Source organism: Scyliorhinus canicula, chromosome 4, assembly GCF_902713615.1.
Source record: "Scyliorhinus canicula chromosome 4, sScyCan1.1, whole genome shotgun sequence".
Classification (NCBI taxonomy): domain Eukaryota; kingdom Metazoa; phylum Chordata; class Chondrichthyes; order Carcharhiniformes; family Scyliorhinidae; genus Scyliorhinus; species Scyliorhinus canicula.
The window spans coordinates 192,016,654-192,030,568 of record NC_052149.1 but is presented as its reverse complement, the minus strand read 5'-3'; the positions used below and the strand labels follow the sequence as shown (position 1 = coordinate 192,030,568).

Sequence of the window (13,915 nt, the reverse complement as noted above, 5' to 3'; positions counted from 1 at the left end):
TTTATGATTCAACCTAAGAGTTCATTAGACAGTTGTAATTAAGTCGAGAAACTGGGTGCTCCTGAGCTGAAAACCAAAGAACAGAAAGAATGTCTGTAGAAGACGAACATACTTTGGGGCAACAGGAAACTGCAAATCAGAAAGGCTTGACAAAAAGTGGACTGATATGAATACCCTTGCAGAGGCAGTAAATTAGGAATGGGAAAACATTTAAATTAATAAATGAAGTAGAGCAGAGTACAGATCTGGATCGAGGGAAATTAAGGAGCGATGTAGTTTGAAAAAATATAGGAATTAGATATGGTGAGAGAACAGAAGCTGGTAAATAAAAATGCAAACACTGATGCAGTAAGAAAGTGAACACCGTGGAAAGATTGAACCTCACAGGAATAAAATGTCAAAATAAACACACCTATCAAGATAGCAAGAGAAATTCATTCCTTGCAATTGCTGGAGAAAGTGATTATGGAGGTTTTAAGTTGTTAAATCTGTTCAAAATCAACCCCATTTAGCATAAAGCTGGTAGTGCCATACAACATGATAGAGGGTACCCTCAGTGTGAAGATGGGATTTTGTCTCCACAAGGATTGAGAGTTGGGCACTTCTACTGATGGCGTCATGGACAGATGCATCCATTACAGGTAGATTGGTGGGGATGGGGTCAAGTAGGTTTTTCCCTCTTGTTGGTTGCCTCAACCTCTGCCGCAGACCAAGTCTAGCACATACGTCTTTAGGGCTCAATCAGCTCCATCAGCAGTGGTGTTTCCAAGCCTTTCTTGGTGATGACCATTGAAGTCCCCACACAGAGTATATTCTGTGTCCTTGCAACTCTCATGTTTCCTCCAAGTGATGTTCAACATGGATCCCACTGTTGATTCCAGTGCTTAGGTTGATGCTGAGATTTCCATGTTAATTCTTTTTTGGAGACTTTGTAGTGCTTTTTGACAGAACTGAGTGGCTTGCTAGGACATTTCAGACTGCAGTTGAGTCAACCACATTGCTGCATTTCTGGAGTCACACTTATACACCAGACCAGGTAAGGATGGCAGATTTCCTTCACTAAGGACATTAGTGAACCATGAGTTTTTATGATAATCACCAATTATTTCATGATCACTATTACAAAGATTAGCTTTTTTTTTTCTTAATACTGAATTTAAATTCCACCTGCTGCCAAGGCCTCTAGATTTCTAGTCTGGTGACATTACCTACTCCCCACCACCTCCCTTAATGATGGCCCATACGGGCAGCACGGTGGCCTAGTGGTTAGCACAACCGCCTCACGGCGCTGAGGTCCCAGGTTCGATCCCGGCTCTGGGTCATTGTCTGTGTGGAGTTTGCACATTCTCCCCGTGTCTGCGTGGGTTCGCCCCCACAACCCAAAAATGTGCAGAGTAGGTGGATTGGCCACGCTAAATTGCCCCTTAATTGGAAAAAATAATTGGGTAATCTAAATTTAAAAAAAAAAATAAAATAAAAAAAAAATTAAAAAATGATGGCCCATACTGTATTTGAAATTGTGGCAGCCTAGGCCACTTACTTACTTCTTGCAGCCTGCCAATCCTATACTAAGGAGTCACAGGCCTCAAAATGGGCCTAACTATTGGGCCCACTCCGTTCATACACTGTCGGGATATATTAGAGAAAATTTGGTCCATAATTCCTATATTTTCCTAATATATCACAATAGATTATACCTTATGAAAGTAAGTAACCATCAATATGCTGTGAGCAATTCTACAAAACATCTACTGCATTATGCTGTAATTTAAGATTTGCTTTTATAAATTTAGAGGGCCCAATTATTTTTTTTCCAATTAAGGGGCAATTTAACGTGGCCAATCCACCTAACCAGAACATCTTTGGGTTGTGGGGGTGAAACCCACGCAGACACAGGGAGAATGTGTAAACTCCACACGGACAGTGACCCAGGGCCAGGATTCGAACCCGGGTCCTCAGCGTCGTAGTCCCAGTGCTAACCACTGCGCTGCCCTCGTAATTTAAGATTGATATATTATAAAACATTATATCCTCATGAGTTCTATTGACAATAATTAATGTTATTGTTTACTTAGTCTGATGATGCGCACAGATCAACTGGAGGAGAAAATGAATGAAATGAGTTTGAAAATGGATTGGGTTATGAAACAGCTTGAGAAGCAAAGACCTGTGCTGAACAGAAAACCGGCTGCACCTGATATCACTGAGTGAGTAGACATCAATCCAGTTTGGGTGCATTTTAAAGCACTTCAATTTTCTTAGTGGTTTCACAGTCTCTCTTGTAAGCAAATGCTGCCTCCCACAATCTGGAACTGTATTTTGAACTGATTAGCCTATCTTTCACTGTGTTCCTGAGGATTAACAATTACTCATCCGTGGTAACCAAAAAGAATAGCATCGTTCCCATTACAATCCCACTATTTGCAATTCATAGAATAAATTGTTTTTTTGTTTTTTTTAAATACAGGTTTGGGTAAACATCTTTACAAGCACAGGAAAGAATAAAACCAACAAATTCATCAAACTAAAATAGTCCCATAATCACATTTAGATGTAATGAACATAGAAACACAGGAATTAGGAGCAGAATTAGGCAATTCAGCCCTTCGAGCCTGCTCTGCCATTCAATCAAATCATGGCTGATCTCTTCCTGGTCTCAAATCCATCTTCCCACCTGTTGCCCATGTCCCTTTGACCCATTTAAAAAAAAAATCAAAAATATATCTATCCCTTTCTTGAAACCATTTAATGACTGAGATTCCACCGCTCTCCGGGGCAGCGAGTTCCACAAATTCACGACCCTCTGCAAGAAGTAATTCCCCCTCAATAGGAGCAATAGGTTAATTTGTCTTTCCAACAAATACATTGCAAACCATGAAAAAAAACCTGTTCATTTCAATCACGTAATTGGTCAAATCTAAAACATTAAAAAAAAAATTTAGAGTACCCAATTCATTTTTTCCAGTTAAGGGGCAATTTAGCGTGGCCAATCCACCGAGCCTGCACATCTTTGGGTTGTGGGGGCAAAACCCACACAAACAGGGAGAATGTGCAAACTCCACACGGACAGTGATCCAGAGTCGGGATCGAACCTGGGACCTAGCTGCCGTGAGTCAAATCTAAAACGTGACCTCAGATTTTTGGCGTTCCCCAATCCTATCCCACCAACAGTATTTCGGCTGCACTATACCCAACAGGAGTTCAGGAATTACCTACACTTTCTAATACATTGCTTATAACTTTTAAAGTCAGTTTGTCGATTCACATAATGAACTAATCAGACATGATTATGGTGTTCAAAATTATGAGGGCTTTGGACAATGTAGACAGGTAGACATTTTTCCCATTGGTGGAAAGGTGGAGAACCAGAGAATGCGGATTTAAAGTGATCGAACAAAGAAGCAGAGGCAACGTGAGGAAATACTTTCTTTTTACACAGCAAGTGGCTGGGATCTGGAACACACTGCCTGAAAGTTTGGTGGAGGCAGATCCAATCGTGGTTTACAAAAGGGAACAAGTTAATTGTCTGAAGATTAAATATTTTCAAGACTACATGGCTGTGAAAGAACAGGTAGGGAAGTGGGACTAGCCAAGTTGCTCTCGCAGGGAGCCGACACAAGCATGATGGGCCAAATCACCTTTTTCTGTGGTGTAATCATTCGTAGGCAGTGGGAACATTGGAGTTTCCAAGAAAGAAAATTCTCAGATATCACAATGTTTATTTGTTGCTTTCAGAGTTTGGCTTAAACTTTGCATTCATTGCATACGTTGCATTATGACAGCGATTAAGGAGATTTCTCCCAGCTCCTACAGCATTGTCATTTAGTTGAGGAACTAGGAATTACAAGGAAATAAGCCCTCTTTGAAAGTTTGCTGGTGAAAGTGAACTAACTATTTGCGCTGGCAGAGTGGATATATTTGTGCAACACTACTAACTTTGATTTATAAATTTTCATCTTCCTGAGTGTGGGAGGTGCACCATCTGCTTTATTTGCAGCTGTAAGTCACTGAAGCCAAAACAGATGCCTGCTGTGGAAGGAGACCTTGTACCTTGCTAGAGAACTCAGGAGCCCGCATTGGAGGAAAAGCAGACCACGTGTGCATCCATTTCCTATCGGGCCTACCAACCTATTTGGAGCCTAACTATTTTGGGAGGCTAAATTTGAAACAGGCCAACCATTGCACTTCTGCACATACGCTTTCATCTTGCCCAAACTGATTGTGTACCTTTGTCCTGAAGGTAGAAGTTGCAGCTGAGACTGAAGAATGCTTTGTTAGGACCTTTACTACCAAAGGTAATAGCAGTGGATAGCCCTTCGCCAAGCCTGAATATACAGTTGCTCTTTGCTATGTCTGACAGGAAACTTCCAAACAACATGTTTTTCATTTGTAGCAAGGTACAAGATTTGCCTCCACAGCAGACACCTGTTTTATTTCCAGTGACGTACATTTGTGGCTTTTCCTTTGCGTTCTGTAGGGCGAGGGTGGGTTGAAAGGGAGGGAGGGGGTACCAGAAATGAAGGTAAGCACAGGACACCATTAATTGTAATGTATATCTACTTCCACCCCCACACCCTAATATGCAGTATCGCCCATTGTCAGACACTTTCACCCGAATGGTCATTTTTATTTATTGATCATTTAAAAAGAGTAATTTGTTGCAACATTTTTCATTCAACGAGTTTGTCCATTGGCAGGTTTAATGTTGTGCCAAATTTTATCTTTCTGCATTTTTTTCATGCCCCCCTCTCTTTCCCCCTCCTCCTCCACCACCCCCCACCCCCTCCCCACCCATGAGAATTGAAATATGGCCCTTTTCACAACCCCTGAACACAATTCCAGCCCCACTCCGAGTCGCAAATGAAGTAAATTAGATGTTATTTTAAATTTTACATAAATAACTATTATTTAACAGTAATATAACTAAACTAAATCGACAAATGTAACTGACAACCTAATATCCCTTTCCCACTCACCCCACAATTCCCCTTTCCAACTCACCCCACAGTATATTATATATATATTATATCTCACACACACAAAATGGGGGGAAAGTGTGGCGAAGGAAGAAAATAATAAAAAGGATAAAGGATCACCAATGCACTGTAAATGTGATTTATAGTTAGTCTTTCAGGAGTTCAAGATTTCATTTCAATACCTCTTCCTTCTAGGCTTGAGGGCTTTCTCTGGCAAGTCTGTCTATTTTCTTTGTAGATTAAAGACTATTTCAAATATATAGTAAAGATGTGCCAGGCACTCACTGGTATTAGACTAAAACAGTTATTTACTTCAGCAGCGAGACAGTTCCTACTTCTTTCAAGGTCTAATCCCTTCTGCCCAGCTCTCAGAAGCATCACACAGGAACCAATCACTGACTATTGACAGCCAGAACTCTGTCATTGGCCAACCCACCGATTGCCAGGCAGCCAATCGAATCAACTTCCTCCAAAGCTGTCTCTTAAATTCACCCAGCGCGACTTCCGGTTGCGGCTATGCGGAGCTAAGTCGCACGTTCGGCAGCTCCCGCTAGGAATGGACTTTTGGGCACTTTTTAGAGCGCCCAACGGACCTTTTTCGACGTCTCCCGATGTGGGAAGGAGTCAGCAACATTTCCCCAGCAGTCTATGGCCTGGACCAGGAGTGGGGCGAGTAAAAAAATGGTAGCAAAGCCAAAGCAGAAGCGAGGGAAGAAATACAAGATGGCGGCGGGCGGAGACCAGGCGGCATGGATGCAGAGGGTGCAGGAGCAGCAGGAGGCTCTTCAGCGCTGCTTCAGGGAGCTTAAAACGGAGCTGCTGGAGCCGATGAAGGCTTCAATTAATAAGCTGCTGGAGATCCAGACGGCCCAGGGGGTGGCGATCCAAGAGGTCCGACAAAAGGTCTCCTACAACGAGGACGAGATCTTAGGCCTCGTGTTGAAGGTGGAGGCGCACGAGGCACTCCATAAAAAATGGTAGGAGAGGTTCGAGGAGATGGAGAACCGTTCGAGGCGGAAAAATCTGCGGATCCTGGGCCTCCCGGAGGGGCTGGAGGGGTCGGACGTAGGGGCCTATGTGGTCACCATGCTAAATTTGCTGGTGGGAGCTGGGTCCTTCCAGGGGCCCCAGAGTATTGGCGAGAAGGCCCAAGCCTAATGAGCCGCCGCGGGCGGTGCTGGTGTGGTTCCACTGGTTTGCTGATCGGGAGTGTGTGCTCAGGTGGGCCAAGAAGGAGCGGAGCAGCAGGTGGGAGAACGCGGAGGTAGGGATCTACCAGGACTGGAGTGCGGAGGTGGCAAAGAAGAGGGCCGGGTACAAACGGACAAAGGCGGTGCTGCACAGGAAGGGAGTGAAGTTCGGCATGCTGCAGCCGGCGCGTCTATGGGTCACCTACAAGGACCAACACTTTTACTTCGAGTCCCCAGAGGAGGCGTGGGGCTTAATACAGGCCGGAAAATTGGACTCAAACTGAGGGTTTGCGTGTAGCTGTGTTACATTTTGAGGGGGGGGGGTCTCTGTTTATTGTTGGTTCTTTGTTGCTTTTCGGGTGTGTGGGGCACTGTTTTTGCTTGGGTCGGTCTGTCGGATGGGCTCAGGGAGGGGGGCGGACCTGCAATGTGGGGGGCCGTTGGCGGGAAGGAGGGATGGGTCCCCGCTAGGGGACCGGGCCGGTAAAGGGAGCGGCGTCAGAGGAGGCGGGGTCGGGTAGGTGGAAAGGGCTTTTTCCCCGCGCTGAGAGCAGTAGGAGGAGGAGGAGAACCTGCTGGTGGGCAATGGGGAGGAGGGGAAGCCCCACACTGGGAGGGGTCGAAGGAGTGGCGGGAGTGGCCAGGGTCAGCAGGAGTCAGCTGACTTACGGGAGTGCAATGGAAGGAGCAACACAGCTAAGGGGGGTCCTAGCTTTTGGGGGGGGGGTACCGGTTTGCTGCTGTAATGGCCAAGAGGGAGCTGGAGCAGGTAGAGGAGGTCGGGATGGGGGTCTGCCACCATGGGGAACGGGCCAAGCAAGGGGCGCAGGCACGTGGCGGGCTGAGGAAGGGTAATGGCTAGTCGGCGCGGGTAGGTAGCCCCCTGATCCGGCTGATAACCTGGAATGTAAGGGGACTGAATGGGCCGGTCAAACGGGCCTGCGTGTTTGCGCACCTGAAGGGGCTGAAAGCGGATGTGGCCATGCTTCAGGAGATGCACCTGAAGGTAGCGGATCAGGTTAGATTGAGGAAGGGGTGGGTAGGCCAGGTGTTTCATTCGGGGCTGGATGCAAAAAAATCAGGGGGTGGCGATCCTGGTGGGAAAGAGGGTGTCGTTTGAGGTGTCGAACGTTGTGGCAGACAGTGGCGGGAGGTACGTGATGGTGAGTGGCAAGCTGCAGGGGGAGCGGGTGATGCTGGTCAATGTATACGCCCCGAACTGGGACGATGCAGGTTTCATGCGGCGCATGTTGGGCTGGATTCCAGACTTAGAGACGGGGGGCCTGATAATGGGGGGAGATTTCAACACGGTGCTGGACCCAGCTCTGGATATATCCAGATTGGGTAGGAGGCCAGCGGCGGCTAAGGTGCTGAGGGGGTTTATGGACCAGATTGGGAGGGGGGGGGGGGGGGGTGTGACCCATGGAGGTTTGCGAGACCGAGGGCCAGGAAATTTTCATTCTTCTCCCATGTGCATAAGGCCCATTCCCGGATTGATTTTTTTTGTTACGAGTAGGGCGCTGATTGCGAGAGTGGAGGATACGGAGTACTCGGCGATAGCCATTTCTGATCATGCCCCGCATTGGGTGGACCTCGAGCTGGGGGAGGAGAGAGACCAGCGCCCGCTTTGGCGCTTGGAGGTGGGGTTGCTGGCGGACAAGGGGGTGGGCGGACAGGTCCGAGGTTGTATTGAGAGGTACCTGGAGGCCAATGACAATGGGGAGGTCCGAGTGGGGACTGTCTGGGGGGCGCTGAAGGCGGTGGTTAGGGGAGAGTTGATCTCCATCCGGGCCCACAGGGAGAGGAGAGAGCAGAGAGAGGTTGGTGGGGAGATGGTGAGGGTGGGAGGAGGTACGTGGAGGCTCCGGAGGAGGGATTGCTTAGGGAGCGGCGTAGTCTCCAGGCCGAATTCGACCTATTGACCACCAGGAAGGCGGAAGTTCAGTGGAGGAAGGCACAGGGGGCGGTGTATGAATATGGGGAAAAGGTGAGCCGGAGGCTGGCACACCAGCTTCGGAAGCGAGATGCGGCCAGGGAGATCGGTGGAGTTAAGGATAGGGGAGGGAATGTGGTGCGAAGCGGGGTAGGCATCAACGGGGTCTTCAGGGACTTCTATGAGGAACTGTATCGGTCCGAACCCCCACTGGAGGAGAGGGGAATGAGGCATTTTATGGACAGGCTGAGATTCCCGAGGGTGGAGGAGGGACAGGTGGAGGGACTGGGGGCGCCGGTTGGGCTGGAGGAGTTGGTCAAAGGGATAGGGAGCATGCAGTCGGGGAAGGCGCCGGGGCCGGATGGGTTCCCGGTAGAATTCTATAAGACGTATGTAGACCTGCTGGGCCCTCTGTTGGTTAGAACCTTCAACGATGCAAGGGAAGGAGGAGCTTAGCCTCCGACGATGTCTCGGACGCTGATTTCCTTGATCCTTAAGCGGGACAAGGATCCCCTGCAATGTGGGTCATACAGGCCGATCTCACTCTTAAATGTAGACGCCAAGTTGTTGGTGAAGATTTTGGCCATGAGGATAGAGGACTGTGTGCCGCAGGTTATTCACGAGGATCAAACGGGGTTCGTGAAAGGGAGGCAGTTGAATACTAACATACGGAGGCTATTGAATGTTATAATGATGCCTGTGGTGGAAGGGGAGGTGGAGATAGTGGTGGCGATGGACGCGGAGAAGGCCTTCGATAGGGTAGAGTGGGGGGTACTTGTGGGAGGTACTGAAAAGGTTCGGGTTTGGGGAGGGGTTTGTCAGGTGGGCGAGGCTGTTGTACGAGGCCCCGATGGTGAGCGTGGCCACGAATAGGAAGAGGTCGGAGTATTTTCGGCTATACCGAGGGACTAGGCAGTGGTGTCCCCTGTCCCTCCTGTTTTTTGCGCTAGCAATTGAACCCCTGGCCATGGCATTGAGGGAGTCGAGGAACTGGAGGGGGCTGGTGTGAGGTGTGGAGGAACACCGAGTGTCGCTCTATGCGGATGACCTGTTGTATGTGGCGGACCCGGTGGGGGGGATGCCGGAGGTAATGAGGATTCTCAGGGAGTTTGGGGATTTCTCAGGGTACAAGCTCAACTTGGGGAAGAGCGAGCTGTTTGTTGTTCACCCAGGGGACCAGGAGGGGGGGATTGGTAAGCTCCCATTAAAAAGGGCGGAGAGGAGCTTCAGGTACATAGGGGTCCAGGTGGCCAGGAGCTGGAGGGCCTTGCACAAGCTTAACCTCATGAGGCTGGTGGAGCAAATGGAGGAGGAGTTTAAGAGGTGGGACATGCTGCCGCTGTCTTTGGCAGGTAGGGTGCAGTCAGTCAAGATGACGGTGCTCCCAAGATTTCTGTTCCTGTTCCAGTGCCTCCCCATCCTTATCCCAAAGGGCTTCTTCAGGCAGGTTAATAGGAGCATTACAGGGTTTGCCTGGGCGCAGGGGACCCAGAGGGTGAGAAGGGTGTTCCTGGAGCGGGGCAGGGATAGGGGGGGGGCTGGTGCTGACCAACCTCTGTGGGTATTACTGGGCTGCCAACGCAGCGATGGAGGGGTGAGGGGCAGCATGGAAGAGGATGGAAGTGGCGTCCTGTGTGGGCACGAGCCTGGAGGCACTGATGACGGCGCCGCTGCCGCTACCTCCAATGAGGTATACCACGAGCCCGGTGGTAGCGGCTACCCTCAAGATTTGGGGGCAAAGGAGGTGGCACGGGGGTGGGGGGGGGGGGGGGGGGGGCTTCGGTGAGGTCCCCGATAAGGGGGAACCACTGGTTTGTCCCGGGGAGAATTGACGGCGGGTTCCTGAGTTGGCACAGGGCAGGTGTTAGGAAGATGGGGGACCTGTTTGTGGGCGGGAAGTTCGCGAGCCTGTGTGAGTTGGAGGAGAAGTTCGGGCTCTCCCTGCTGAATGCCTTCTGATATATGCAGGTATGGGCGTTTGTCAGGCATCAAGTGGCGGAGTTCCCACTGTTGCCGCCGCGCGGGGTCCAGGACAAGGTGCTCTCGGGGGTGTGGGTTGGAGAGGGGAGGATCTCGGCACGTACCAAGTGATGCAGAAGGAGGACGAGGCCTCAGTGGAGGAGCTGATGAGTAAATCGGAGGAGCTGGGGGAGGAGATAGAGGAGGGAACGTGGGCGGACGCCCTGGGGAGGGTGAACTCCTCCTCTTCTTGCGCGAGGCCCAGCCTCATACAATTTAAGATGCTGCATAGGGCTCACATGACCAGGACAAGCATGAGCCGGTTTTTTGGGAGTGAGGACAGGTGTGTTAGGTGCTCAGGGAGCCCAGCAAACCATGCCCAAATGTTCTGGGCATGCCCAGCGCTGGAGGAATTTTGGAAGGGCGTAGCAAGGACGGTATCGAGGGTGGTAGGATCCAGGGTCAATCCAGGCTGGGGACTCGCAATATTTGGGGTTGCAGAGGAGCCGGGAGTGCAGGAGGCGAAAGAGGCCGGTGTTCTGGCCTTTGCGTCCCTGGTAGCCCGGCGGAAGATTCTTCTTCAGTGGAAGGATGCGCGGCCCCCGGGCTGGGAGGCCTGGATCAATGTTATGGCGGGGTTCATCAAATTGGAGAGAGTGAAATTTGCCCTCAGGGGATCGGTGCAGGGGTTCTTCAGGAGGTGGCAACCATTCCTAGATTTCCTGGCAGAGCGGTAGAAAAAGGCCAACAGCAGCAGCAACCGGGGGGGGGGGGGGGGGGGGGGGGGTTTGTCTCTGAAGGGGTGTGTATATTTGTTCAGTGTTGATGATGGGTGTTGATTTATTTATTTGTTTTGTATATATGGTGGGGGGGGGGGGGGGGGGGTGTTTCCTCTTTTCTTTTTGTATTTTGTTATTGAAAATTTTAAAAAAAATTTATTTAAAAAAAAAATTCACCCAGCGCCGACAAGTCTGTTTTCTCCTCTCGGAAAAAATAAATAAATCCTGGAACACACTGTCCTGACGAGCAGGTTGCCTCGGCACATTCAGGGCACATTCTGATTAAGGGTCCACAGACCTAAAATAAAAGAATTGGCAACAAAGGGAAATCAAAAGGAAGAACTCGAACGCCTTCCACGTGAAAAGATTGGACAAGCCTCACTCTTTTGATATTTTTCTCACATTTATTAATTCTTTCTCCTAATTACTTTTTCAGCCCAGAAGTTTGTTTCAACTAATTAGAACCTGGGACTCCAGATTAGACCCATTTTTATGGATAAAGCTTTGTGGGCAGTCCTTACCAAAACTTAGAAATAGGTGACAGATAATAAGATTTTGATATTTCAATGAGATAACACATAGCATCAGATAGCTGATAGGATCAAAGGGCCACCTCACATTTGGGAAGTGGGAAGATTTACGGCAGCACTGCCCAAGGTTTCCCTGTGAGGTCTGAATGAGTTATGTCTGCTCCGCCTGGCTCCATCAAGACAAGTCAAAAAATGTCCGACTCTTGGAACTGATCCATTTTGAACCTGGTGGTGAAACAGCTTCTAAAATACCTTGGGTCTGTTGAAGGAACGTATCTAATGATGGGACATTTATCTAATGGGCCATGCGTCTTTAAAAAAAAAATTTAGAGAACCCAATTATTTTTTTCCAATTAAAGGGCAATTTAGTGTGGCCAATCCACAAAACCTGGATATTTTTGGGTTGTGGGGATGAAACCCATGCAGACATGGGAAAAGGTGGATTTGGGGGTGGGGGGTGGGGGGGGGGTGGGGAGAGACATATAGCTAATGGGGACATATATACAATGAAGGCACATATATTTTGACGGACCTTGCAAGCTTTGGGTACGTGCCCTGGCTGCTGCTCAGGAGAGTACTTTGAAATCCGATGGTAGGATATTGATGGTTTCACAGCAGCAACACAAGTCGAAGAATTTACTTACCTGCCCAGTGGAAAATCAAGCCCAAGTCTATCATGCAACTCAGCAGACATCTGCTGGAAGATTGTATTAATTATTCATATACGAACTGTTAACTGAAAAATGAATATAAAGGGTAAATAAGGTGTTTCAATTAAACCCAATAACTGCAATGTATTTAAAATCCCTGAAGCAGCTTTCAACTGCACTGAAACACTAAAATATGCTACAACTTTAGTTCAACTGATATATCATGCAACTCAAATGAACATCATGTAAATTTATAATGTGCAGTTTGAAATGAGGGCATGGACCAAGTATACAGCTTGATGCAATAGCAAATGTAATGAGGCTAATCAAGTGCTGTACAGGAGCATAAAAAGGCCTGCATTTTGCAGTCAGTGGTGAATGAATGGTGCCAGTTATTCCTACACATTATCACCCACAGAGTTTTTATGGGCTTTTACACTGGAATTTGTGATCAGAAATCTATTTCAGCACAGCACCCTTCACAGAGGATTGACTGTGGCATGCAGAATTTGAACTAGGAAGTGCAAGTTATGATTTTAAATCCAAATCATGTCCAGAAAGCAAAATAAAGGAAGGGAAAGGAAGATGGGATTCGAAGAGATAAGAGACAATATTTTTTTAAATAATTACATAAAAGAAAACCTCAAACAATAATTGAAATGTGACAGAATGATGCCCACACTTCTAAAAGTTAATTGAGAGTACTTGAGTGGTTCTTTGGCAGTAATCAAGGCTTACCACATAATGCTTACACTGGAATGGCCAAATCTAGCTCTTTGTGTTTAGTTAAGTAGTGTAACTTTATGTCCTTTCATATGTTCAACTATAGTAAAGTTTCTGAAAGACATGACAGCAACTTTGTGATTGCTGCATTTAACGGCACATTATCTTTTGATATTGTTAGAAAATGCTGTTACAGTAACATTTTATATACAGTTCTTATTAGTCGGTAAACCGGGTCTTTCATCTAATACGTTGCACCGAAGAATTACATGTAGAAGTTACAAAAGGTAAAAAGTAGAATATAGAGCTTTTCAGTGAGAAAGATTAGATAGCTAACATTAAAATGATCATCTGCTTGTTTTTACAGAATCTAGAAAAAAAATCAGATGTCTAGAGACGAGGAGTCTTTTAACACTTTTCATTGTCTCACTTGAATTGGTTATCAAGTCTTCTTGTGTCGATGGACTGGCCTTGGGAATCACCGAGATTCACTCTTAGTGGTGAGCCAGGAACCGATTAAGAATCCTTTGAATGGAATTAAGAATCAATATCCAGAGTGTTTATCGTTTTTTAAAAATAAGTCAAGGAACTAGAAAGAATAATTTGTGAATCAATAATCCAATTTCTTTAATGTCACGAGGCAGGTTATAGTGTTCAAAGACAGCGTAATCAAAGCAGTTCACAATATTTTGCCTGATTCTCTAGTCTGAATTAGTTGACACTTCAAGTCATAGCTAGATTCCACAAGAAAAATGAAAAGAAAAGGCACCTTTGATGAAAAGAATTAGAATAGCAACAGTCGGGAGCAGCACGGTGGCTCAGTGGTTAACAGTGCTGCCTTACGGCACCGAGGTCCCAGGTTCGATCCCGGCTCTGGGTCACTGTCCATGTGGAATTTGCACATTCTCCCTGTGTTTGCGTGGGTTTCGTCCCACAACCCAAAGATGTGCAGGGTAGGTGGATTGGCCATGCCAAATTTCCCCTTTATTGGAAAAAATGAATTGGGTACACTAAACTTATTTTTAAAAAACTAAAAAGATGATAATATCAACAGCCGTCCATTTGCAAGTACTGATTAGCCTTTTGGTCATATATCAGCAAAACAAACCGTTAAAATTTTTTTACTGTATTTAGAATTTTAAAATGTATTAGCAAGAATGTGATAATAAAAATAT

The 13,915-nt window shown here is 47.3% G+C and overlaps 1 protein-coding gene across 1 annotated transcript in view; it reads left to right on the top strand.

Moving 5' to 3' along the window:
* The window catches only part of LOC119965264 (polycystic kidney disease 2-like 2 protein), a 120,058-nt gene extending 106,453 nt beyond the window's left edge, over positions 1-13,605 (top strand). Inside the window, exons 14-15 of the mRNA XM_038795772.1 lie at positions 2,076-2,207; positions 13,108-13,605. Of these exons, the coding sequence (XP_038651700.1) occupies positions 2,076-2,207; positions 13,108-13,114 (139 nt within the window). The 3' untranslated portion in view covers positions 13,115-13,605. The remainder of the gene's footprint in view (positions 1-2,075; positions 2,208-13,107) is intronic.
* The last annotated feature ends 310 nt before the right edge of the window (positions 13,606-13,915 follow it).